The 25,906-nt window shown below is 38.6% G+C and overlaps 1 protein-coding gene across 1 annotated transcript in view; it reads left to right on the top strand.

Annotated features, from left to right (window-relative positions):
* The window catches only part of exoc3 (exocyst complex component 3), a 28,425-nt gene extending 2,815 nt beyond the window's left edge, over nt 1-25,610 (top strand). Inside the window, exons 2-13 of the mRNA XM_043719295.2 lie at nt 2,652-2,818; nt 5,492-5,711; nt 10,139-10,820; nt 13,203-13,320; nt 15,333-15,458; nt 16,774-16,874; nt 18,696-18,806; nt 19,361-19,517; nt 20,357-20,479; nt 20,773-20,934; nt 22,431-22,558; nt 24,706-25,610. Coding sequence (XP_043575230.2) covers nt 2,675-2,818; nt 5,492-5,711; nt 10,139-10,820; nt 13,203-13,320; nt 15,333-15,458; nt 16,774-16,874; nt 18,696-18,806; nt 19,361-19,517; nt 20,357-20,479; nt 20,773-20,934; nt 22,431-22,558; nt 24,706-24,877 — 2,244 coding nt within the window. The 5' untranslated portion in view covers nt 2,652-2,674 and the 3' untranslated portion in view covers nt 24,878-25,610. The remainder of the gene's footprint in view (nt 1-2,651; nt 2,819-5,491; nt 5,712-10,138; nt 10,821-13,202; nt 13,321-15,332; nt 15,459-16,773; nt 16,875-18,695; nt 18,807-19,360; nt 19,518-20,356; nt 20,480-20,772; nt 20,935-22,430; nt 22,559-24,705) is intronic.
* Nucleotides 25,611-25,906: the final 296 nt, after the last annotated feature.

The raw sequence follows: 25,906 nt of genomic DNA, 5'->3' as shown, positions 1-25,906 counted from the left end.
TAGATGCTGCCTGACCTACTGCGCTTTTCCAGCAACACATTTCCATGTCTATAAGACAATCCCAATAAGGTGACCATCCCTTTCCTATTTCTCATTTCCACCCAAATAACTTCCCTGGATGTATTCCCAGGAATATCGTCCCTAAGTACAGCAGAAATGCTATCCCTTAACAAAAAATGAATGCCCCCCAATCTCCCCTTTCTTGCATCCCTTTCTATCCTTCCCATAGCATTTGTATCCTGGAACATTAAGCTGCCGGTCCTGTCCATTCCTGAGCCATGTTTCTGTCAGTGCTATAATATCCCAGTCCCATGTTCCTAACCATGCCCTGAGTTCATTTGCCTTCCCTGTAGGCCTCTTGGATTGAAGTAAATGCAGTTTAATTTATCAGTTCTACCTTGGTTTTTGCTTTGTTTCTGCCTGCCCTGACTATTGACTCGCTCCTTTTCCCAACTGTACCAGTCTCAGATTGATCCCTTTGTTCACTATTTCATTGGGTCCCACCCCCCACTTTACTAGTTTAATGCCTCCTGAGCAGCTCTCGCAAATCTCCCTGCCAATATATTAGTCCCCTTCCAATTCAGGTGCAATCCATCCTTTTTGTGCAGGTCACTTCTACCCCAGAAGGGATTCCAATGATCCAAAAATGTGCGCCCTTGCCCCCCCCTCCCCCCCTCCCCGCACCAGCTCCTCAGCTGCACGTTCATCTGATCTATCCTCCTATTCCTACCCTCACTAGCTCGTAGCACTGGGAGTAATCCGATATTACTACCCTCAAGGACCTCCTTTTTAAATTCCCACCTAATTTTCTATATTCTCCCTTCAGAATCTCATCCTTTTCCCTCCCTGTGTCGTTAGTTCTACTGTGTGCAATGACCTCTTGCTGGTTCCTCTTCCTTTGAGAACATTCTGCACTGAGATATTCTTGATCCTCGCAAGGGAGGCAACACACCATTGAATTTTTGCTGCTGGCTGCAGACACATCTGTCTGTGCCTCTAACTGGAGAGTCTCTTATCACAGTTGATCGCTTGGAACCCGATGTACCCTTCAGTGCATTCGAGCTAGTCTTGGTCCAGGAACTTGGCTGATCACGCTGCATTCTCCTGAGAGTCCATCACCCCCTACATTTTCCAAAACAGCATACTTGTTTGAAATGGGGATAGCCACAGAAAACGCCTACACTACCTGCCTTCCCCCTCCTACCTTTCCTGGAGTTAACCTGTCTACCTGACTGTATCTGCAGCTTTTCTCCCTTCCTATATTGGACCAAAGTGTTTGTTTCCTTGCAGTATGACTCTATACAGGTTCCATCATGCACAGTGATCTTGTGATTTATCATATGATTAGATATGGCATATCTAATGGTAAAGTCACCATTGTTCTACTAGACCATACGGCTCCTCTCTTAGAGAGAGATAGACAGGTGGTTGCTTTACTTGAAGGTCACCGCACGTCAGGGCAGGGGAGAGGTTGGAAAGGAGAGTCCTTCATGCTAACCTCAGTCAGTGGAACAGTTGAACCTACACTGTTAGCATCATACTGCATTGCAGACCAGCCATCCAGCTAACCTAGCTAACAACTGGCAATGAATACTATACTGTGACATCAAGTACAAAAAAAAGTAAAAAATTGTAACTGAAAAGGATTGATAGATGCATCAACTTATTGCATGCAAATCCCTTCAAGAATCATTCTTAATTTGCTATCTTACTGTATAAGAATATATTCCTCCTAAATTTGGAAACAACATTTTTATTCCTTTCATCTTCTAAACCATCCAACCGAGGCTCTAAGTTGATTGCAAGTGGCAAGGTTTCATTAGCTCTTTGAGAAAGTGGAGCAGCTAGGCCATTTTATATATATTTTTAAAAATCCTTTGCAATCTGTGAAGACATCTTCAACTTAATATGATGTGTAGACAAAGTCATCTTGAAGCCTGTATTCGATTTGTGGATGGTTAGAGAGTTCGAAAAGCCTGTAAGGTATTCTGCAACCATTTTTGTTTTGCAAACCACCATTGAAATGATGTACAATCGGATTGCTTGGAAACTGTCTAACTACGTGTATAAGTCATCATCATAAGCTCCAATTGACGTTAGGAAATCAAGTTGGTTTCCAATATTGTGAAGACTTTTTTTATCGTAATGACAATTGTAATCTGAGTTCAGACAGCTTGGTTGCAGATTGGTACAGCCAAATCCTTGAATCTGTGGAATTATTACTAAGCTTAGCTAAAGCCCCAGCTAAGATTCGTCTGTCTGTCGGGCATGGCTTGTCTGTTGGTTCCTGTATGTAAGTGACAGGCTACGTTTCTGGCCAGATGGTCAATCATCAGTACACTAATTAATGTGTTAAAAGCAACAGAATAAAGCTTACCAGCAATTTCCGTTTTTCTTTCTGATTTCCAGTGGTTCTTTCATTGTTTTTTAAGAATAAAATCCCACACGATTACAAAGCTGCCTCCATCATCTGCCTGTACAAATGGGGAGGAACTTATCTAAATAATTAAACATGGTAGATTGGACAAAATATAAATTAAAACAAAATATTTAAAATGTGTCCTAAGCCAAAGATTTAATACTTATTAAATTGGCAGGGGAAGAATTATTTAAATGTTAATTTGTTCAAATATCCACTTATTATTTTATAGGATTTACAGTAAACATTGTGAATATGGAAGAAACTGACCGGGAAGCTGTGTGGACAGCTGCCCAGCGAGTGGCTGGGATGCTGCAGCGACCTGATCAGCTTGACAAAGTGGAGCAGTATCGTAGACGGGAGGCTCGGAAGAAGGCGTCTGTTGAAGCTAGGCTAAAGGTTAGTATGTTGGAAGGGCAGAAAGCTATTCTTTCTTTTGATCTGCACGTTGCAAAGGAGGCACTTCCTGACATGTTTTCTTCATGTCACATAAGCAGTAACTTGCCTACGAAAGTCATTCTCCTGTGTTGCACATTGGAAGACAAGAGTTCACATTAAAAGTGGGGAACGGTTGCAAAGAAGTAATTCACTTCACATTTAAAAGTCATTCACTGTCTCAATCTTTTATATATCTGTATTTGAAACTACCTATTTATGCTTGTCATCTAAATACATGTTCCAGTTGCTGCACTGTAGTGACTCCACTGCAGGTGGTACTGTCATTGCAGTTTGACAAACTAAATTAATGTGGACCCGATCATTTATAATGGATAACATTAACTTCCCATTAATCAACTTAAATTCCAATTTGCTGATCATACAAGGACAAGGGATTTAAAGTTTTGGCTAAAAAATGCAGCAGGATGAGAGGAAGAACTTTTATGCAGCAAATGCTAATGACTTGAAGCTTGCGGCCTACGAGGGTTTTGGAAGCATAGCATATCAATGAATTTTGAAAGGAAGTTAGATGGGAACTTGAGGAAAATAAACTTGCAGGGCTATGGGAATGAAGTGTGAATGGGACTGACTATTACTCTTTAGTGAGCTAGCATAGGTAAAATGATCTCCCGTGACATCATGGCTTTGAGTCACACTGATTTTATGATCATTTGTAAAAGTAAATAAAAATGCAAAACTTTTAATGTACATATCTTAAAATAGCTATTATAAAGGACTCAATTTCCTCATTCTCTGCAAGGTATCAGTTGTATTTTTAATCTCTGTTACTAAACTAACTCCCTTTCCTAACTTGTAAACTAAAGTCAATGTACCATCGGAGTTTCTTATGAAATTAAAATATATTTTAAATGAAAAAGTTCAAATTTACCATTAAGAGTAATTTATTTAAATTATTATATGGATAGATATAATGTTTCAGGTATCTGCTTTTACCAGTTTACATTAAAGCCCATTCAAGGACCATTGAGGTTCCCCATGGGAGACTGGTTAGCAAGGTTAGATCTCATGGAATACAGGGAGAACTAGCCATTTGGATCCAGAACTAGCTCAAAGGTAGAAGACAGAGGGTGATGGTGGGGGGTTATTTTTCAGACTGGAAGCCTGTGACCAGTGGACTTGCCACAAGGATCAGTGCTGGGCCCACTACATTTCATCATTTTTATATAAATTATTTGGATGTGAGCATAAGAGGTATAGTTAGTAAGTTTGCAGATGACACCAAAATTGGAGGTGTAGTGGACAGCAAAGGTTACCTCAGATAACGGGATCTTGATCAGGTGGGCCAGTGGGCTGAGAAGTGGCAGATGGAGTTTAATTTAGATAAATGCGAGGTGCTGCATTTTGGAAAAGCAAATCTTAGCAGGACTTATACACTTAATGGTAAAGTTCTTGGGAGTGTTACAGAACAAAGAGACCTTGGAGTGCAGGGTCATAGCTGAAGGTCACAGGTAGATAGGATAGTGAAGAAGGTGTTTGGTATGCTTTTCTTTATTGGTCAGACTATTGAGTATAGGAGTTGGGAGGTCATGTTGCAGCTGTACAGGACATTGGTTAGGCCACTGTTGGAATATTGTGTGCAATTCTGGTCTCCTTCCTATTAAAAAGATGTTGTGAAACTTGAAAGGGTTCAGAAAAGATTTACAAGGATGTTGCCAGGGTTGGAGAATTTGAGCTACAGGGAGCGGTTGAATAGGCTGGGGCTGTTTTCCCTGGAGTGTCGGAGGCTGAATGGTGACCTTATAGAGGTTTATAAAAATCATTAGGGGCATGGATAGAATAAATAGACAAAGCCCTTTCCCTGGGGTTGAGTCCAGAACTAGAGGGCATAGGTTTAGAGTGAGAGGGGAAAGATATGCAAGAGACCCAAGAGGCAACTTTTTCACTCAGAGGGTGGTATGTGTATGGAATGAGCTGCCAGAGGAAGTGGTCAAGGCTGGTACAATTGCAACATTTTTAAAAGGCGTCTGGATGGGTATATGAATAGGAAGGGTTTGGAGGGATATTGGCTGGATGCTGGCAGGTGGGACTAGATGGGATTGGGATATCTGGTCGGCATGAACCAGTTGGACCGAAGGGTCCGTTTCCATGATGTACATCTGAATGACTCTGACCCTATTGAAAATATTAGCTCTTGATATTACTTTTAGCTGTCTTAAATTCTCAATTTGTGACCAAATTAATTTTTTTGAGGCATCTGCCATACCTTTTGCTTCCCTGGATTATTGACATTTAATGTCCTGTAATCCAAATCCTGCCCACAAATGGTATATAGATGTTATAACATGGATCTAGCCATTCATTTGAGCCTGTCCATGTTGACATTTACCCTTCACACAGTTACTGCAGAAAGGAAGCATCCTCATTTCAGATCTTCAAACTGAATGGAGGAAAGGTTTAGTCTACAAATATAAACAGGGAGAAAAAGAAAATCATGTATTTGTGTATAGTTTTAACCAAATTCAATGAACCTACCATAACAATAATGATAAAACTTTGTTGGTCAGCAAATGATATGACATGAGCAGTGCTTCAAGCTGTCAGCATTTCACTCAGGAACCTTTGGGTATGCATTTCTCCTATGTTTATAAACATTGCTTTTGAATTGTCTTTCAGGCAGCCATCCAGTCCCAGTTGGATGGAGTGCGAACAGGGCTGAGCCAGCTTCACAATGCCTTGAATGATGTTAAAGACATCCAGCATTCTTTGGCAGATGTCAGCAAGGACTGGAGACAAAGCATTAATACTATAGAGAACCTGAAGGATGTGAAAGATGCTGTGGTTCAGCACAGCCAACTGGCAGCTGCTGTAGAAAACCTCAAAAATATTTTTTCAGGTAATTTCAGTTTTTGTGTTTTTGGTAGTTGATAATCCTTGAATGAGAAGTTAGACTCATAGGAAAATCCTGGCAAAATTGGTCCCTTCAATGTAAGCCAATTTCAACTAAAGAGTGCACTTGATGTTGAATTCCTGTCTGTGATGCTCCGATGATTGACTACTAATAGTAAAGCACAAAATCTAGACGTGCTGTGATGGCCACCAATGAGCAAATGTAATTCATCCTGTGGAAAATAATTACTTATCATTCAAAATTATGAAAATAATTTTCAGATATCGTGTCAGCATTAAATTGAAGTGACAATGATATCTTAAATGAGAAGAGAACAAATCACTCTTAACAAGTAAGTTGATCTTCCTGCGATAAAAGTACAGATAGTTCTGGATGTAGGTTTGCTGTCTGAGCTGGAAGGTTCGTTTTCAGACATTTTGTCACCATACTAGGCAACATCATCAGTGAGCCTCTGGATGAAGCTTAGTGAAGGGACAAACCTTCCAACTCAGTGAGCAAACCTACATCCAGAACCTCAACCTGAGCTACAAAGCTTCTCAAAACTCGCTCGTACAGGTAAAACATGATGGTTGCGTTCTTGTGCAACCCCATGTTATAGAATCATTGCTTAAAGTGTTGGCAATGTAATCACGTTTTAGCAGAGTGGCCTGTAGTGTATATATATATATATATACTTTTCCACAAAGTATTGCACTGTTATTACAAGGATATTATAAAAGTCTGTTTAAATATGTTGAAACATAAACTGAGACTGGCATCCATCAGGCTTTTATGGTTTAAATGAACCTTTGGAACTTGCTATTCAAATTACTGTCTGTTTGCAAGAATAAATATTCCCACAAATTTGGGACTTAATCTGTATGTGCTTCTGCATTATAAACTCATACAACAGAAAACGGAGCCAGCTAGCTCATCATATCTGTGCTAACTCTTTAAAAGAGCTGCCAATTAAGTGCACTTTCTTATTGCCTTGAAACATTTTGCTTTTCCTTTTTAAATATATATCCAGCTCCCAAGTTTCTATTGAATACCAACCTTCCAAGCAAGGTGAGGGGGGGGTGGGGGTTGGGGGGGCGAAGGTGGTGGTCCTTTGCCTTTTCTGGTGAGTCCAAATTAAACATGGACCCTCAGTGGCTGAAATGTAATATTGCCAGATAGCTTACACGGTACTGAATATTCAAGTTCCTCAGCTTCCTTTCTACCTCGTCAAAGGCCTTCTCCTTGCAGATCACGGCCGCAGAAAAGTCTTGGAAAAACATAATTCGTGATCCTTTGTATATCAGAGCCTGTGGATCCTTCCCCAGTGCTCTGGGAGTTTCTGGCATCATTTGTTTGCCTCTATAGTACTGGAGTTGCTGTAGGACCAGGCAGAGGCGCTGGCCCGATCTACACCCGGCCTACTCTGACTTCCAGCTTCAAAAACTGGAGCCATTTCTTTAAGAAGCTGATGCGCTGGCCGCTTCATTTCTGTTCCAGCAGCCCAACCGGGTGGATGTTCTTCCGACGGTCTCGATTTTCACGGGCGTTGACCTGCCCTGCTAAGTTCATACCTGCCGTTCCAGGGCCTGGACCCGACCCGTTGAGGATTCTGCTGTGATTTTGGAAGCCGCGCTTTGCTGCTCCACCTTCACGATGCGCTGCCAGAGACACTGGATCTCCTGGTCATGCTTCTGCAGCATGGCTTAGATCGGTTCCAGTGTGGTCTGAGTCTCCTCCTTCGCTGAATTGATCTTCTCTCGGAGTTTCATGAACTCCGAAACCAGGCTCTGCTCCATAGGTCAGTTCCCTGGGCATTTGTGGAGGCCGACGCCGCGGACACGGGCATGTTCGAAACTGCAGGGGAGTGCCTGCTGGTCGCAAGCCTTGTCCTTTTCCCTTAGTCATTTTCCTTACTCACTTAAACTGACATACAGCAATTCTGGAGATCAAAAGCTACTGATATTTACCACAATGGATAAGAAAGGGAGGGTGAATGCACCACTTTGGGTTCTGGTGCAGAGCTCAGCAGGACAGACCTACTGGATCGCAGCCATCTTGGATCTCCCTTTGTCCCTTTCTTAAACAACAGTGTCATGTTTGTAATCCTGTATTCCCCTGGAAAATTTCTGTCAATGGCTCTGTGGTTTGCTCCCTTAACTCTCTTGGCACTCTAGTTTACATCCCATTGAGGCCTAGTGACTTGTCTGCTTGGAATTCTGCCAGCCTTTCCAACATCCATTCTTTATCACTATACTGTTCAGTTGCAGAACACCTATATTTTCAATGGACCATTGTCACCATTTTCTAATTTGCCTAAAGACAGAAGCAATCGTTTAGTACCTCTGCCATACCCTTTGCTTCAGTGAGCAGCTTATCCTTCTTGTTCCTTATGGGTTCCACTCTATCCTTCAGTAATCTTTTCCTATTAATATGTTTGAAGAACATTTTAGAATTTGTTTTAGCACAGCCTACCATCCTTTCCTCATGCTTCCTTTTGACCTCCCCTATTCCAGCCTTAGCCTTTTTCCTGCAATTCAGAGACTTTTGCTGATTTCTGTTACTATTTTTATTCCGGTATGCATCATATGGCTCCCTTCTCTTCCTTACTTTGTCATCAATATCCTTAATTATCCAGGGTACTTCAGCTTTGGACATTTCTTATTTCTCATGGGTATGAGCCCTTGCTTGCATTCAGTGTATCTCTCTTTTGAATGCCTTCCATTTTTCATCCAGTTTTATCCATCCAAATACTTTCTCAATCCATTTACTTCAGTTTAATTTTAGATGCTTAAAATCTACCCTTTTCCAGTCTGGGATCTTAATTTTTGACTGATTTTTATCCTTTTCCAACTTTATATTGAACCTTATGTTATGATTGCAATTTCCTGAATATTCTCCCACTCTGACATTCTCCACTTAGCTTGGCTCATTTCCTAGGACCAGATCCAGTACAGCTTCTTCCTTAGAAGGATATGTACAGTTCCAGAAAATTTTCCTGCACACATTGCAGGATTTTCTCCCTTCTGTGTCCCGCACACTACCTTTTCCCTGTCTATCCTCGGATAATTGGTACACCAACTTGCCCTGCAGTTTCTGTAATCTGCCTACAAATGCTTTGTTCCACTTTCTTCCCTTTATGGGAGGTCTATGATAAATACTCAACAATGTCACCGCTCTCTTCCTGTTTCTCACTTCTAACCGTATAGATTTTAATTCGGGAACTACATCTTGTTCAAGGGCTGTGATGCCATCTTTGACCAAGATTGCTGTACCTTTTACACACCCTGTTTCTATTAAAAACTTTATGGAACACTTTGAGCAATTTCTGCTTCCTTTTCCCCAATTTTGTTCGCTATCCTCTGTGTATTTACATACATTTCGGTTTGGCAGAGTGGGTACTGCAGATGCTGGAGATTAGAGTGGTGCTGGAAAAGCAGAGTAGGAAAATTGACCTTTTGGCCAAAAGCCCTTCATCAGGAATACATATAGGTTTACCCACTTCATTTGTGTACTGTCCGTTGACCACTTCTTTGTCTACTGTCAACACTTAAGTCTTTTCTCTCACTTCCTTTTCTGCAATTCCCCACCTTTCTTTTGTCCTCATTGGTACTTCCAAAACCAGGTCCATTAGTCAACCCATCACTCTTCCTTACAAGTTTAAGTCTTCCACCCCTACTACACTAATATACACTCTCAGGCAAGGGGTTAGGAGTTTAAATTTAGGTTTTACAATGGATTAAAGTAGTTTAAATTTGTGACATTGCAACAAGCTGTATTCATCTGTGTTCATCTTTCGAAACATATCTACAAAGAATTGACTGTAGAAAACTTGGAATTGGCAGGTTTCTTGTAGGGTGGGGAAAAGATCCTGTGCACTTAATACAGACATTGGTGTAGCCCAGTGGAGAAGAATTACTTCTGTTTTTAAAGAATTGTGAATTAATTTTCTGTATGCAGGAGCAATTGTTTCTATCCCCTTCAATTGCATACTAGCAGAATGAGATGGAAACCTTGGGGAATATCACTAGACTCATGAAATAACATGCAGGTTGTTTGTAAGCAAGAGGGTGTGCTTCCACTGGGAATAGATTTAAAGTGATGTTTCAATGTATGGTGTTTGAACATTTTTTTTTTAACCTGCATATAAACCTATAGCACAGAAAGAAGCTGTCTGGATCATCATGTTATTGCTGACTTCAGAAAATAGTTCTTCCTTAATAGATGCAGTGGACTATACCTTTAATATTCTGTGTAAAAATATTTATTCTAACCTATCTTGTCACTATCTTTGTAAAGGATTTGTAAAACATAACATTATTTGCAATGATAAGCAGTGAAGAGATTATTTCACTATTGGTATTACAGTACTGTTTTGCAATATTACTGTTGGGGCAATGACCGTACTTCAATTAACATTCTAATTGGTTTTACAGTTCCAGAGATTGTGCAAGAGGCCTGTGAATTGATAGAACGAGGAGAACTACTTGCAGCGCACCGAAAACTCATGGATCTTGAGTGTTCCCGTGATGACCTCATGTATGAGCAGTACCGCATGGACAGCAAGAACACACATGATATGAAACTCATCCAGGCTTACTTTACTGAGGTGCAAAACCTCTCTGAGCAAATGGGCAAGCAGATCTGGATGCTGGTGCAAAGAGCTTCGGTAACAGTGCGCAGTGACCCAGCCCAGCTCGTTTCAGTGATTCGAATAATTGAGAGAGAGGAAAAAATCGATAAGCGGATGCTTGACCGTCAGAAGCAAACAGGATTCATACCACCCGGGAGACCAAAACGATGGAAAGCCAAGTTGTTTACGGTGCTGGAACAGACTGTTGCCAATCGGATTGAAGCCAGTCAGTCTGATACACGGGAGCAAGACAAAATGTGGCTTGTGCGTCACCTGGAGCTCTTGCGGAAATATGTTCTTGAGGACTTGTTAGTCATGAAGAACTTGATGGTGCAATGTTTTCCACCTCATTACAACATCTTCAAAATTCTTCAGAATTTGTATCACCAGGGACTAATAGCACGTGTAGAGGAACTTGCCTCTGAGGATTTGGAGGCCAATGAAATTGTTTCCCTTCTTACCTGGGTTCTAAATACATACCACAGGTAAGAGTTTAACATGGGCTATAAGAGTGCAATTTTTCTCATGTGATTTGTCCTGAACTGGTAAGCTCCTATTCTGACCTGTCATCGGAGTTGGAAGAGATAAACATTTTCTGATTGGGAGAAGGGAAGAAAATTTAGAGGCAAGTCACAGCGGAAGCAGAAAAATGTAGATGCATTCAACAAACACTATTACAGGTTGACCCAGTTTGTTTACTGAAGGTCTTTTTGACATAACTGGAAAGACTGGAAATATTTTTAGCCAGTATATGCGGAGAGAACCATTAATGTTATTGATAAACTGAAAGATCTTGCAAGTCTTTAAAAAAGAAACATGAGGAAATATAAAAAAGCGTGAAGGAAAATGGAAAAATATGCTCACTAACTTCATGCTTCAATGACAATAATTTTTTAAAAAATTGATAAGTAATGTTAACCTAAAGCTGACATGAAAACAACATGAAATAAAGCAAAAGTGTTAACTGTGATGAAACTTTGGCATGCTCTGCATAGTTGCAGAAGGTGTATGAGGTAGGAATGAGTGAAGACATGAAAATCTGAAAATGCAAAGTAGGCTTGCGTAGCCCATTTTCTGAGACAAATATTCCAGTTGACACCAAGAAGACAGACTTCATCACAAATATTGTCTCATGAGGTATTTTTGACTCTCTGTTGAGATATTAAAGCTGTATTTTAATTAGAATTTTAGAAATCCTTGTGGTTTTGTTGTACTGATTTTCAGCTACCCTGCCTTGTTTCAATGAAGAAAAATTGCAGTAAACTTGATTAAAAAATAATAGTCAAAATAAACACCAAGCAAGACGCTACATGGGAATGTAGGAATAGGAGTCGGGCATTCAGCTCCTTGAGTCTGTTCTGCACGCAGATGATGCATTTACCTATCTTTGTTCCATATTCTTAATACCCTTGTCTAACATAAAAATATTAATCTCACCTGATTTTTTTCCAGTTTACCTGGCCTCAACAAGTTTTAAAGCCTATTGTGAAGGTGTTCTACCTGACAACAACCTAACTCTAATTTTAAGGTTATTTTCACCATTGCTTTAGATTTTCTACCGGAGGAACCTTTTTTGTTTTTTTTTTAATTTTTTTCTTCTTGGGCATCGCTGGCAAGGGTGGTGTTTGTGACTGATTGATTGCCTTTAGAAAGTGGTGGTGACTGCCTTCTTGAGCAGCTGCAGTCCAATTGGGGCAGGTAAACCCATAGTAATGTTTGTATGGGAATACCAGGGTTTTGATTTAGCAGCAGTGAAGGTATGGTGATGTAATCCCAAACAAGAAGTATTGCTCTTGTACTTCTTGGTCAGAGAGGATATGTATTTGGAAGATGCTGTCAAAGGGAGGCTTAATGAATTGCTGCATTTTATTTGTTGTACACATTATTGCCACTGAACATAGGCATTGGAGAGAGTCTTTTTATAAATCTGTTGATCCTTTCAAGTCCTTCTTATCAAAAGCATCTCCATTTAATCAACTGTATTCATCAATACTTGAGGGGACTCAAGACTAGCCTTTGGAATTTGTTCTTGTATGCTTTTTTCTGTTCATTCGTGGGATGTGGGCATAGAACAAAGAACAGTACAGCACAATACAGGCCCTTCAGCCGAGCATTTATTTTAATCTAAGATCAACCTAACCTACACACCCCTCAGTTTATTGCCGTCCACACATGGGCCAGTATTTATTCTCCATCGTGAGAGGCTGTTGAGAATTTGATGGTGAGTTGCCACCTTGAACTGCTGCAGTCCATTAGGTGTAGTTACACCCAAAATGTTGTTGGGAAGAGAGTTTTTGATCCAGGGACACTCAAGTTATGATAGTGAGTGGATTGAGAGGGTACTTGCAGGTGGTTGTACTCCTATTATTTGTTGCTCTTGTCCTTCATGGTGATGGTGGTCATGATTTTGAAAGATGCTGAGAAGCCTTGATGAATTTCTGCTGCAAATGATGAATGGTACATACTGCTGCTACTCAGGAGGTGAGTTGTGCTCTTCAGGATTCCTAACATCTGACCTGCTCTTGTAGCTGCAGTATTTAAATTGGTAGTCCAGTTGAGTTTTTGATCATTGATAGTGGGCAATTCAGTGATGACACTGAATAACAAAGTGAAATAGTTGCGTTTAACCCCATTAACCTTGATAACAATCTGGAGAATTTGTACTGCATACCCTCCAATATTAGTGTGGAGTCAATGCAGTATTTCAGATGCAGTCTACTCAGAATTCTCTGCAGTTGTATCTTCAAGCTGCTAGGGTTTATCTTCAATTTACTGATGTGGCTCTTCTGTTTAAACTTTGAGTTTATGTTGTTGAATTTTAATTCCAATTTGATTCAGTGTTATGTTCTGATATCTTTATTGTATAGTGTGGATATGATGGGACATCCTGATCTAGCTCCAGAGGTGGATGTAAAGAGCCTGGAACCCTTATTGTCAAATGATGTGGCTGACGTGCTTCTCAGTAGATACATGACAACCCTAACAGTGAGTTATTCATGGCACATTTACCACAAATATTTCTTGTAGTCAAGAGTTGACTAAAGAAACAAAACACACTCTGCAAGAAAGTGGAATTTTTTTTTTAAATGTTTGGGCACTACTCAGGCACAGTCTTACCTGAAACCAACTCTAACAATAGAGCATTTTTATATAACAAAGGAGCTTTCCTATTCAAATAATGTGGCGTTACTGCTACCTGGAACAGGAGATATCTGACTTCATCTAGGTGTAAAGGTACATGGAAATCTCTATATCCTGTACACCAGGAGAATGCCAGAACAAAGCAAGAGTTGATTGACTTTCTTGCCATCAAGATTTAGTGTGGTACAGCATTTGGAAAATCACAATTTAGTTTTGACAAATGTATTAAGTTTTTTAATGTTCTAACTGCCAGATTAGCTAATGGAGAGCCAGTGGATGTATAATTTTGGATTTTTAGAAGGCATTTGATCAAGCACTACACAAAAGGTTTTTTTTATATAAGAGTAGGACTCATAGAATTGGAAATAATATGTAAGTATGGGTTAAGGATTAGTTTAAGGCAGAAAATAGGATTAATGAGTCATTTTTGATTTGGCAGGCTGTAAACAGTTGAATTTTAGAAAGGGTCAGTGCTTGTGTCTCAGCTCTTTATAATCTATAACAGTGACTTAGTTGAGGAACCAAGTGCAATGTATTTAGGTTTGCTAATGTTATAATACTGAGTGGGATAATAAGTAGTGATGAAGTTTACAAAAAGGGTGCAAAGGACGTAACCCAAAAATGTAAGTGGGTACTAAGGTTAGTGACAGAAATCAAACATTGTTGTATTTGAAATTCTCCATGGTAACATCCTCCAGGTATGATGTTTTGCCTCTCATTCTGCTTTACATCTTTGACTGATTTTTTTTTTTTACTGTCTAATGTTCTCTGCATATTATGTGGCTTTTAATTGAAATCTTCCATGTGTAACTTCATAGTTTTTGTTATCACAAATTAATGAGTGCTAGTCTCAGAAATGGTGACCATGAAACCATTGTCAATTGTTCTAAAAACCCTTCTGATTTACTAATATCTTTTGGGATGAAACTTTGCTGTTCCGACCTGGTCTGGCCTATTTAAGACTCTAGACATGCAGCAATGTGTTCTTAAATGACTTCTGAAGTAGTCAACCACTCGCTTCAGAAAGTCAATATGGAAAGAAACTAGATGGACCGCCCTGCATCAACCAGACACAACAGCAACACCCTGCAAGATCCTTCTTAGTATAATATCGGAGGGTGGGGGTGCAAAACTGGGAGAGTTGACTAACAGATTCTTAAGCAACAATTTAAAAAATGTAATCTGGCTGAACACACTGGCTACTGCAAAGAAACGTTACAGCATCATAGATATAGTACTACAGACTTGTGTTCCATATTAACTGCAACCCTAGCCAAGCTGGTTCACTGAAGATATAGCACTGGCACCTACTCATCAATTATAGAAAGTTGTCCTAGGTAAATTCTGTCCATAAAAAGCAAGACAAATCCAACCCGGTCAATTACTGACCCATCAGCTTTTTCTTGCTGCCTCCAAAGTGCACACCAACTTGCTTTGGAGCCATATAGACATTCCTTCAGTCACTGGGTTTACACACTGGGACCCCTTCCTAATAAGCATGATGAGTTATCTGCACTCAGTGAACTTCAAGTGGTTCAAGAAAACACCTCGGTACCTTGTCATGGACAACTGGGAAAAAGCAATGAATGCTGGCCTAGCTAATGAGGCCCACATCATATGAAAGGAAAAAAGTTGTATTTTTGAAGCTTTGAAAGAAATTGACAAGATTTGTCAAGTAAGATTACGTTGTTTTAAAACATGATGGTCAATTTGTACAAAGATCTTGCAGTATACGTTATTCTTCAGGTTAATGCAATGAGTTTGGTTTCCATTACTAATGCTTCAGTTGTTTCAAGGAAATTGAGAATATGCTGAACAGTTTGTAACTTCATGCAGAACTGCTTCAATCTTTGCAGTCCAACATTATTGGCTGGCTACGGAAAGCACTTGAAACTGACAAGAAGGATTGGAAAAAAGAGCAAGAGCCAGAAGCAGATCAGGATGGCTATTATCAGACCACATTGCCAGCTATTGTATTCCAGGTATTCTTAAACTCCTCAATTATATCTGTTGCAAATACTGTGTATGTATTTTATTATTGAGACACTCTAACAAGGTTAAATTGTTACTAGTCATTTTCAAGGCACATTTTAGCTTTTAGTACTATTGTTTTACTTGTAGGAACTCTCCTCTTTTAACATGTAACCTCTAATATATTGAAACTCTTTTGCATCCATGCACTTCCAATCCACTTTTCCTCTGAAATTCTTGTCCACGTTTATTATGTAAACTGTCTGTCTAAACTTTTTCACATTGTAATTATACCCTCCGGATAGTGGAAGTACTGCATCATCTAACTAGTGGAAGTGGCTTTGCGTTGTGATAAGTTTATACTTCAATACCATTATACATTTGGGTATGGGAATTGATAGTGGAAAATGCTGATGTGTCACACAAAAATAAGGGTAGAATGCACTTGTTCAAACTGGGGAGTAAAATATTTTGGGGGTTCTTTGGACTTTAACGCTGTGTCTGTACTTAATCTTTACTGCTTGTGGGCAATACTAGTTTGCAAGGAAATTCTAAATTGGCTAGTATTTCTTCACTATTAATACCTTTCATTTAAAACATTAAATTGTTGGGTCATATATTGTAAGATGAGCACATTAATTATAATCAATAATTTCAGTTCAACTTTTTTTTAATAAAATGAGTGTTTCTCTCAATATTAAGAGTACTCAAACATTACATGGCATCTCTATTTATTTAAAAGGAAGTTGGAGTTTGTAGAAATGTAGCTATAAAAATTTTCACCATTTTTATTAAAAGTGTCAGATCTCCACACATGCTGTTTAAGGGCTCTGCTCTGAGGTTGACTGATTCAATTATTGATTGGGAGATTTTGCCTGTATCTTTGGTTGAATTTTAATGGCAGCTTTGACTGGCTATGACTTTGACTATAAGAAATCATGCTATTACTCAAAATGTTGCTTCATGAATACTCTGGATGATAGTCCTGGATGTCTTTCTGGGTTTGCCTCTACTCCTGCCATGTTAGTGATGGGATACATGCAACCATTTGTTGAGAGTAACCTTAAGGAATTTTAAACCCTTTTTGGCATACACATAGAAGCAAGTGATATTGCGTGTGTATTGTGTAACAGTACCTTTTCGAAAAAAAAGCAGGAAAATACAAATGAATAGATAAATACAGCCATCTTGGTCATATCTTTTGCACTGTTCTGTAGTCTCCTCATGCAGATAAACACTTAATTTGACAGAGATGGTTTTTGGGTGTATCACAGTGTGATTGATGTAGACTGACAGTTTACATTGTTGTTTAACATATTGTTTCAGATGTTTGAACAAAATCTACAGGTCGCTGCTCAGATCAGCAATGATCTGAAACTTAAGGTGCTGACATTGTGTCTTCAGCAAATGAACTCTTTCTTGAGCAGGTGAGTATACTTCTCCAGCATTCATGTACCCTGCTGTTCAAAGTCTAGAGAGAACAATGGAACTCAGTGACATTTAGGATCTAGTATTCAGTTGCTAGATGCAAATGTGAGCCCATCAATGCAGGCACTTTGTGTCTATTGAGATTAATTAAATTGGCATTCTTGAAACTGGAAACATTGCACATTCTCTCTCAAAAAACTCTTTGCACAGTATAGAAAATTTAAATAATTTTGTGGATGTTTCCTATCAGTTCCTCTTTCCTAAGAGACTTTTGATCCCAAACAATTCTTGAAAAGTTCTTGAATTGCTCCAGCTATTTAAAATTAGGAATCTTCTGAGGTAGTGAGTAGAATCCTGATCTATGAACTTTACTAAAACCTCAGATCTACTGAAGACCTTGGATATCCCCAACGCTTACAAGATAACCCAACCTATAGTGCATCTATAGATGTGTCTGTCCATTTTGCCATATACTGGACTTTTAATCAAGAGCATGTGCGTGTGTATCCCATTTCTTTACCTCCACTATATAAGGTTGCCAACCGATATTGTAGCCTGTTGGTTTCAGTTGGAAGAAGCTGTGCTGTATCAGGCATTGCCTACAGTTGTACAGAATTAAAAAGTGTCAGTGATTTAGAATGAAACAAAAGGGCCTTGTAATGCAATGTAATGTCCCAACCTCTGGGCCAGAAGACTCTGGTTCAAGTTTTACTTTCTCCAGAGAAGTGTAATAGCAACTCGGAACAAGTTGTATTTAAAATATCTAGAATGGAAAGTACCTTAACTAAGGCTAATCAGTAATTTCCCACGCAGTCAGGTGAGTGGGTAAAACTGGAGGAGCAGTGCTTTAGACATGTTTGACTGCGTATGTTTAAGAAATGTGGACTAGATCTTCCTCTTGCCCTCATATAGTTTGCACCCAAATGTTCAATCCCTTGAAAAGGAAAGTAGGATCTTGTATTGAAAAATTTTATTGTTCCAATTCAATACACTGATAAAGATCTGATGAACTGTACATAATTTTTTTTTCAGGTATTAAAATGTGATTAATTTGTGATTTGGTATTTATTTATGGTCAATTCTAATTGGAAAAGTGTACACCTGAACAGGTAATGGAGAGCTGGGGTAATGTGGAAAAATCTGTGTTCTCTAAAGTGTCTGAAAATGTGATTCTATAACAGACTAAGGTGATTTTTTTTAAGGTTGTCTGGGAGCAAGTTGTCTTACACCATCCAGAAAAGATAATTGAGACAGAAAAAGTAAAATATTGAATTTTCAAGAGATGATTTTCTCTAAATATTTTGCATGTTGTACTTTTCAAGTAGAAAATGGAAGTAATCAACCTGTTCAGAAATGTTATTACACACCACTGGAGCAGGTGGGATTTGAACTTGTGCTTCCTGCTCTAGGGATGGAGACACTGCAACTGTGCTACAAGGCTTTGTTTTAGATATTTTCTAATCAGCCTGTTCAAAGATGTTATTACACACTTCTGGAACAGGTAAACCTTGAACCTGGGCCTCCTAGCTCAACAGTAGGGGTATTTCCATTGGACTCCAAAGGCTCTTGCGTGGCGTTTTGTTTACTGGCACTTTGCCTACTGTTGTACAGAATTAATACCAGATAGAGCAGAACATCTTCCGAGTGGAGAGGTAAAGAATGGTGATACACAGACTTACCCTCTTGATTGAAGTATGCTGGGAGATGTCTGAGGACTGTTTTCATTTTAAATTTTGTATGAATTCTGTGTTTGGATATTTCTGAATAGTACAACATTGTTTGCCTGAATGCTGAAATAATGGGATTTCTCAACTTGCCAGGTACAAAGAAGAAGTGACTATGTATAAAGATGACCATCTGAAAGATCGTCAGAATCCTCAGTTCTACATTCAATACATGATTGCAGTTGTTAACAACTGCCAGACTTTCAAGTAAATATCTAGTTTTATTTTCTTTACCCCACACACAGTTTTGTTGCATTGAAAAGTTTAATTTGATTGAAACTCTCAGTAATACATTTTTTCTCTTTGTAATGCTAAGATGTTAACATCTAGGCTATACTGACACTATAGATTTATAACGACACTGCCTTCGTATGCCATGGAACTGATTTGCGAATATCTGCAAAGCTGACAATGATAGGACAGAGCTGAAAAATGGAAAAGCGCAGCAGGTCAGGTAGCATCCAAGGAGCAGGAGAATCGACATTTCGGGTATAAGCCCTTCTTCAGGAATGATAGGACAGATCGTTACAGAGTTTACAGTTCCATTTTTAACAATTAACCAGAGTTTAACAACAAGAACAAAAGAATCATCAACTAATAAAGTACAGATGATATAGCTGTTTCTTGTGCAATAACGGAAAAATAATGTTTTTTGTCAGGTTGCCCAAGAAATGAGTCTACATTACAGGAAGCCTATATATTCTTCACATAGGCTTTATTTGAAGTAATTAATATTATGTTATTCATTTTGTTTACTGCAGAGAATCTGTCAATAGTTTGAAGAGAAAATATACAAACTATGATTTAATGATGGAAGATGACCATTTTGCTAATCAACCAACAATTGAGGTAACTCTAGATACTATTGCCAAGGATGGGTGTACCTATCTGCTAGATGAAGTCTTCCTTGACTTGGAGGTGAGTGAACTCTAAATATTACTTTAATTGGAAATAAAACCTATAAGGAATTGACTCATATAAGCAACAGATGGTTTTAGAAGACTTTAAGGACATTGCGATATAATTAATAAAATACATTCTCAAAAGTCCATTGCTATTTCATTTTCACTTTGGAACTATTTGTAATTGAGATATATTTTATTTTAGTCTTATCCCCAGCAATTCTCTGCAGGACTTAACGATCTCAATCATGCTGTTGTGGGAAGAAATTGAGGGACGATTGGTACTTCTCATGGTGAATGTTTTCATAATAACACTAGTAGTATACAGAGAGAATTTAATTAAAATGTACAGTACCAAGAGAGTGCTAGGGTGTTAGAGATATCTTGTGAATTAATCATTGAATCAAGGTCTTTCTCATGTGGATGCAAAAGATCCCATGGATCCACTTAAAAATGAGTGTGGAGTTTTGTGTCTTAGCCAAAATTCATTTTGCAATCAGCCACAAAAACAGGTTATATTGTTTGTTAAATGCAAATGAGCATTCATCTCTGCCTAGAGATTAATCTTTAAAGGTGATCAATTGATTCTAAAAGGCTTTATAACATCTTGACTTTGAATAAACTTGCAATATTATGTTTTATATTCTAGCTTTCTTTATAATTTGGGGATTTGTCTTCCTCTTTCAAGTGAGATGATGGATTCAAGGGAACCCCAACAGCCTTTGCATTTTAAGCAATTGGGCCAATGATAAATGCATTTTGTTTTCTTGAGTGCCAGTGGCTTTGCTGTGTACACTGGAACTGCTAGGATTTATTGCCATGCTGCACTGCTAAAATCCACATACTATGTTTCAGTCCCATCTCCAGGAGCTGATGACCAGAAAATGGCTTGCCGGATCAAAAGCTGTAGATATCATTTGTGTTACCATTGAGGATTATTTCAACGATTTTGCTAAAATTAAAAAGCCATACAATAAGGTACAAATTTGGTTCTTTATTCAGAATCATTTTCCTTTTCAAAATGTAATTAACCAAGGAGAACTGTTTATCTGTCTTAAACAATTCCATAAAAATTGTAGATTGTGTCACTACTATAGTAAGTTGACCCCCATAATAAAGAAGATGCAGAAAATTAATGGTTGGCTTGCTTCAGATTTCTGTCACTCAATGTTTGTAGATTAGATTATTCTGCTTTGAAAAAAACTTCTCTGACAATAATTCCCTTTGGAGATCTTTGTAGCATCAAAAGCTTTATTGTGTTCTGTGTACAGGAGATAACAACAGAAGCTCATCGAAGGGTTGTGGTGGAATATATCAGAACTATGATGCAAAGAAGGATCACCTTTAGGAATTTGGAGGAGCGCAGAGAGGGAGCTGAGAGAGTGATCAAAGATGCAGAGCAGTTTCGATTCTTGTTCAATAAACTTTCTGCTGTAAGTAGTTTGGCTTTGCCTATCATTGAGGTTTTAGTGATGTTTCTAAAGTGATTTTTTTTTCAAGTTCCTATCATCCCCATTGCTTTTTTTGGTCTCCTGTCCAATGTACAAAGAGACTTGAATCATTTTATGAAATTGTGCTGCAACGAAACCCATCTGATGGGTTCAGCTACAGTGTTCAGATTGTGCCTCCCACATTTTTTTTAAATAATGGGTACAAAGTGGGGATTACAATGCCATTAATTCCTGACTTGTGCTATTGGTGAGCACAGCACCTAGCCAAATGTGTGTCTTTAATAATTTGCCTAAAGATTTGCTTTGTTACAAGCCACCTGGAATTTTGTACAAGCCACTAGGTGCATTGACACTTGTTGTCATCCGTGGTTTCCCAGCAGAATTACAAAGAATTTTCAGTACTTAGAAACTGGTTGCCTGACCCTGGTCTTATGCAGGATCATGGCCACTTCATATGGGTGTGAGTTCCAAATTCTAACCACGGTGGAGGTAAGGAAGTTTCCTTAACACCCTGTTGGATTTATTAGCGGCTATCTTATACTTATGGCCCCTAGTTTGGAACTTCTTCAGTGCATCACTTTTTAAAAATTCGTCATTAGGTCAGCCCTCAATTTTTTTTGTTGTAGAGAAAAACCTTTCCTAATGATATCTTCTACTGTCATCCATGTGAATGTTTTAGTGTTTCTCTGGTATCCACATCCATTCCATAGGATGAAGATAAGAATTAGGTGCAGAACCTTTAAGAGTATTCTAACCAAGTCTACTCTGCTTTTTAGTTCTCTCTTGTTTTGTTTGCTACATCCCTAATCTTACTGTTCCATGTATTTATATCACCTGTTCTACGCATTCATATGCCAGTTATTCAATCAGTATGTGACTGTTTATTCTTTATATTCACAACCTAACATCTAGCAATCTTCTGTTTTTGGTATATAACTTAACATGTGTTTATAGATGCCAGTCTTAAGACAATATGCCTAAGACTGCCACTGTGATGCTCCATCTGATATATCATTGATCAGGAATTTGGTTTGGGCTTCCCACAATAACGGCTTAGATGCCCAACATGCAGGTATCAGTGGAATAAATTGCACAAAGATTTTTAAACGGTGTTTGTTCTTCTTCAGTGTAGTGCGATATGTTGACTCTCAACTGCAGTGCTCTAACGTAATATAACGAGGCTCCAATTGTCCAAATCTGGTGAGAGTTCCACTCTTGTCTGTGCTACTGTGGAAGATCGAACCTGCCCATATATTGGAAGAATACGATCAACAAGACATACTTGTGACTGCTAGCAGAGACATAAGACTCTAATGTGGATGCAGAGGAATGGAAAATGGTTATGAAAGAATAAGTTACCAATCTAAAATGTTACACCAATCTTGCACACAAATGAAACTGTGTAACTGAATTCCATGTTCATAGAAAGGATATGCTGTTGTGCTTTTAACCACCAGTTGCTTTGTCTCTACATGCAGGGTTTTGGCGAGGACACAGATTTGTTGTGTGATGCTATTCCAGCTCTTGCTGAAGTGTTGAAACTCACTGATCCATCATTATTATGTCTTGAGGTCTCTACATTGGTTAACAAATTTCCTGACTTCAGGTTAGATTTCTTTTCCTATTAAACATGTTGTCATAGAAAAATGATACTGTTTTATAGGGAGCAGCATGTTTAGAGCTATTGCTTACTCGACTATCAATCCAACTGGTAAACCTTTGATCTCAGCAGAAAGTTTTAAGTCCCAGAACTGTAAAATGCAAAACAACCTCGGTTATCCGAATTTTTGATTATCTGAAAAAGATCTCAAGGTCCCAGAGTTTGAGATTGGAAACTGTACTCTGTCACGACCTGCAGAAACCCTCTTCCCAAGACAGACTGCCCACCAGTGAACTCAGCAACTTCTGTCTTGCTCTGCCTGTCATTTCTTTTCTTTCTTTCTGCTTCTCATTTCAAAATGTAAAATAATTGAGATAAACAATAGAGAATACAGTTGTCTCGCTCCTGCAACGGGTTTCGAGAAGGAGTTGGAAGTGTTGTGCGAGGACCTGCACGTAGATGGTGTTGCATCCGCCTTGTGCCTTGGCCCTGGGACCATTTGTGCGAGGCCGCAGTTTCCAACCGGTGGCAGTGGAGGAAGTGCAGGGCTGGTGATTAAGGGGAGAGACCTAAAGGAGAGGAGAAGGTGGTCTCTGAGTCCAGCTGAAAAGGTGGCCCGGTGTTTATCTGAGGGTGGTCTTCCCACTGGCTGAATTGTCTGTCTGTCTGGTGCAAGTGTTTAAATATTAAATTAATTCAACCTTTTGTTCATTTTAACTTGATTTAAGGTATTCACCCAATTCTGATCAGTAATCCGAACAATCAGTAATCTGAACAAAATACTCCCCGCCCGTCTCCTTTGGATAATCGAGGTGGTTAGATTCTAATTTGGATAAAATATGAGCGAGAGTATCTTTGTTTATTATATCAAAGGCAGAAATCTTTTCTTTCTAATAATACACTAATTTTCACACCTTTCTGTTCACTGATGGGTGACATTGGAAACAATCAAAAGTAACAGGGGCTAAAACATAATACTGTGTTACCACTCGCTGTTCTCAGTAATACACTGGAGTCACCATTAAACCTTTTTAAGCCCTAGAGTGGGGCTTTTCTCTCAACTCAGCTTAATGAGCTGCCCTTTATGTCGAGTAACTAATTTCTGGATAATTCAGAAGCTGCATCCTCTGTGAAACTGTCAGACTTTGTAGCTCCCTTGCGTTGTAGTGCTTTGGTATTTTCCAATAGCAAATTTGTTTTTCATTAAAGCTTTCATTTAAATGCTTTCCCAGTAGCAGGGCAGTAGTATCAGAGTGGCCCAACAAATATTTCACTTCTCCCAGATGCTGAAAGCAACGTTAACTGCTGCTGCTCATGAGGCATGATCAGTGAAGTGGACCCCATTGTAGGGGAAATTTAAAAATAAAGTAGCACATGTAAGGTCAGACTTTATACAAAATGACTTGGCCACTAAGCCTGAAATGCATTACAGTTCTGTAGTGCTGTGTATATGTGCTATATATGAGCACAACTATTTAAACTAAAATCCTTGGTATCAGTATTAATGCAGAATATGTAAGCAATGTCAATTTGGGAGAAAGGCTGTAGAAATTATATTCAAACCTGCTGTAAACAACTTCAGCCTAATGTAACAGTAAGTTGCACTGCACAGGAATATGCAAGCTGTGACTGAAGATTTTCTTAGCAGTTGTCTCTCTTCTAGTTCACACTAACATTTACATTAAAATGCATGCATCCATCTAGTATAAACACTTTGATCTGTTCCTATTTTTAGTGAGAACTAAGTAAACTCTCATTCTGTAATTGTACCCTTCAGCTATATACTACTGCACTCCAAGTGGTAAGAATTTGTAATGCTGCAATTACATTTAATTTCTAATAAAAATGTTACATAAGAATTTATCATCAAAATCTAGAAATAAGGAGAGAATGTACAAACTGCACAGGAATATGCTAAGTCATCTACAGTACTCTAATCCCATCAGCTGAGGACCACTTTTTCACTTGGGAGTCCTTCACTCTTTAGGAAATCAAACAGTGTATTGGTTTATTTAGAATCAGCTTGTGTTAAAGGTTTTTTATTGTTGGTTTTGAGCAATATGCACATCTCTAGCGTGTTAACAAAATAAATTTATGTTCTCAATAATCTTTTATAACTAGCTGCTCTCATAACTGTCCATCTTGTCCCACAGGGAAGAACACATTACAGCACTGATGTCAATGAGAGGTGATGCCAGCAGGGAAATGAAGCAGACGGTCATTGAAATTTTGTGGCAAAACCCAACTCATCCTGGTCCTAATTTTAAGCCGATCTTCAAAGATATTTCAGTACAAAATTTATCACTGTCAAAATTAGTCAAGTGAAATGTATATTTTGAAAGTTAATGGCCCTCACCCAATACAGCTGCATTTGACAAGCATATGGAAAGTGTTACAGAAAAATTAAGATCCAGTTTTTTTTACTCCCCTGGAGTAATATTAAACGATCAATCCAGAACATATCAAAAATCATTCTTGAATTGTGAAATGAATGAGTTCTGTTCAGGAGAGATACCAATGCAACTTAATGGGCTCACGTATACTGCTGATAGTATGTCATCTGAGCATTTCTGTGGCACCTTAGTGGTCTCGGATATTGAATTACTGGAAGACCAGAGCTGTGGTTTCATTATTTTGTTAATTAAAAGGGCTAGACTGTTTGTTTTTAATGAACTTATTGATGGCAATAGGAAGCTGTAAGAAATACAAGATACAACTGTCGTTCATGAGGGGCTACATTAAATGTATTTTTTTCCTTTGCCTTCTGCATTTTTGAGAATAATTAATGCCACATTTTGGAAGACTTAGAATGAGGAATGTATTTTTATGTATGTGCACTTGTACAGAACTTAAGCCATATATCCATTAGCAAAATGGATCAGTTTTGTTGTAGATTTTTACATCAGATTTAGATGGTCTGGAGTAAAATGGTTAAGTGAACATGAAAGCAAAATCGATATTTAATCATGGAAATTAAGATGGTTTTGTGCAATGGTTGCTTTTTTGAAAAGTTCAAGTCTGTACAAAGCAAAAACAATAAAGCATTGGTGTAATGGTTTACTGTGGTTGACTCTTACATGAAAAACAATGGTAACGTGAATGTCTAAATTATGTTCCAAGTGATTCGTACTTTTGTTAGAAAAATAGAATATCTCAGTAGAGCAGAGGTATTTGAAGAATGGATCAGTATCACATTATCTAGCTGTTTTGAACTGACCATATCTTAGTTTGTTATTTGGAAAGGTGGAGCAGCAAAATGTCATGGTTTTTAAATCTCAGAATTGCTGATTTCCCCATATCTCACTAGGGGTGATCAGTATACCTGGTTTATGCTCACATTATCTGGCAAATTCC

This window comes from Chiloscyllium plagiosum, unplaced genomic scaffold (assembly GCF_037043375.1).
Source record: "Chiloscyllium plagiosum isolate Xiang-an unplaced genomic scaffold, Cpla_swu_hap1 HiC_scaffold_34, whole genome shotgun sequence".
NCBI lineage: Eukaryota > Metazoa > Chordata > Chondrichthyes > Orectolobiformes > Hemiscylliidae > Chiloscyllium > Chiloscyllium plagiosum.
This window is presented reverse-complemented; position numbering and strand designations above follow the sequence as displayed.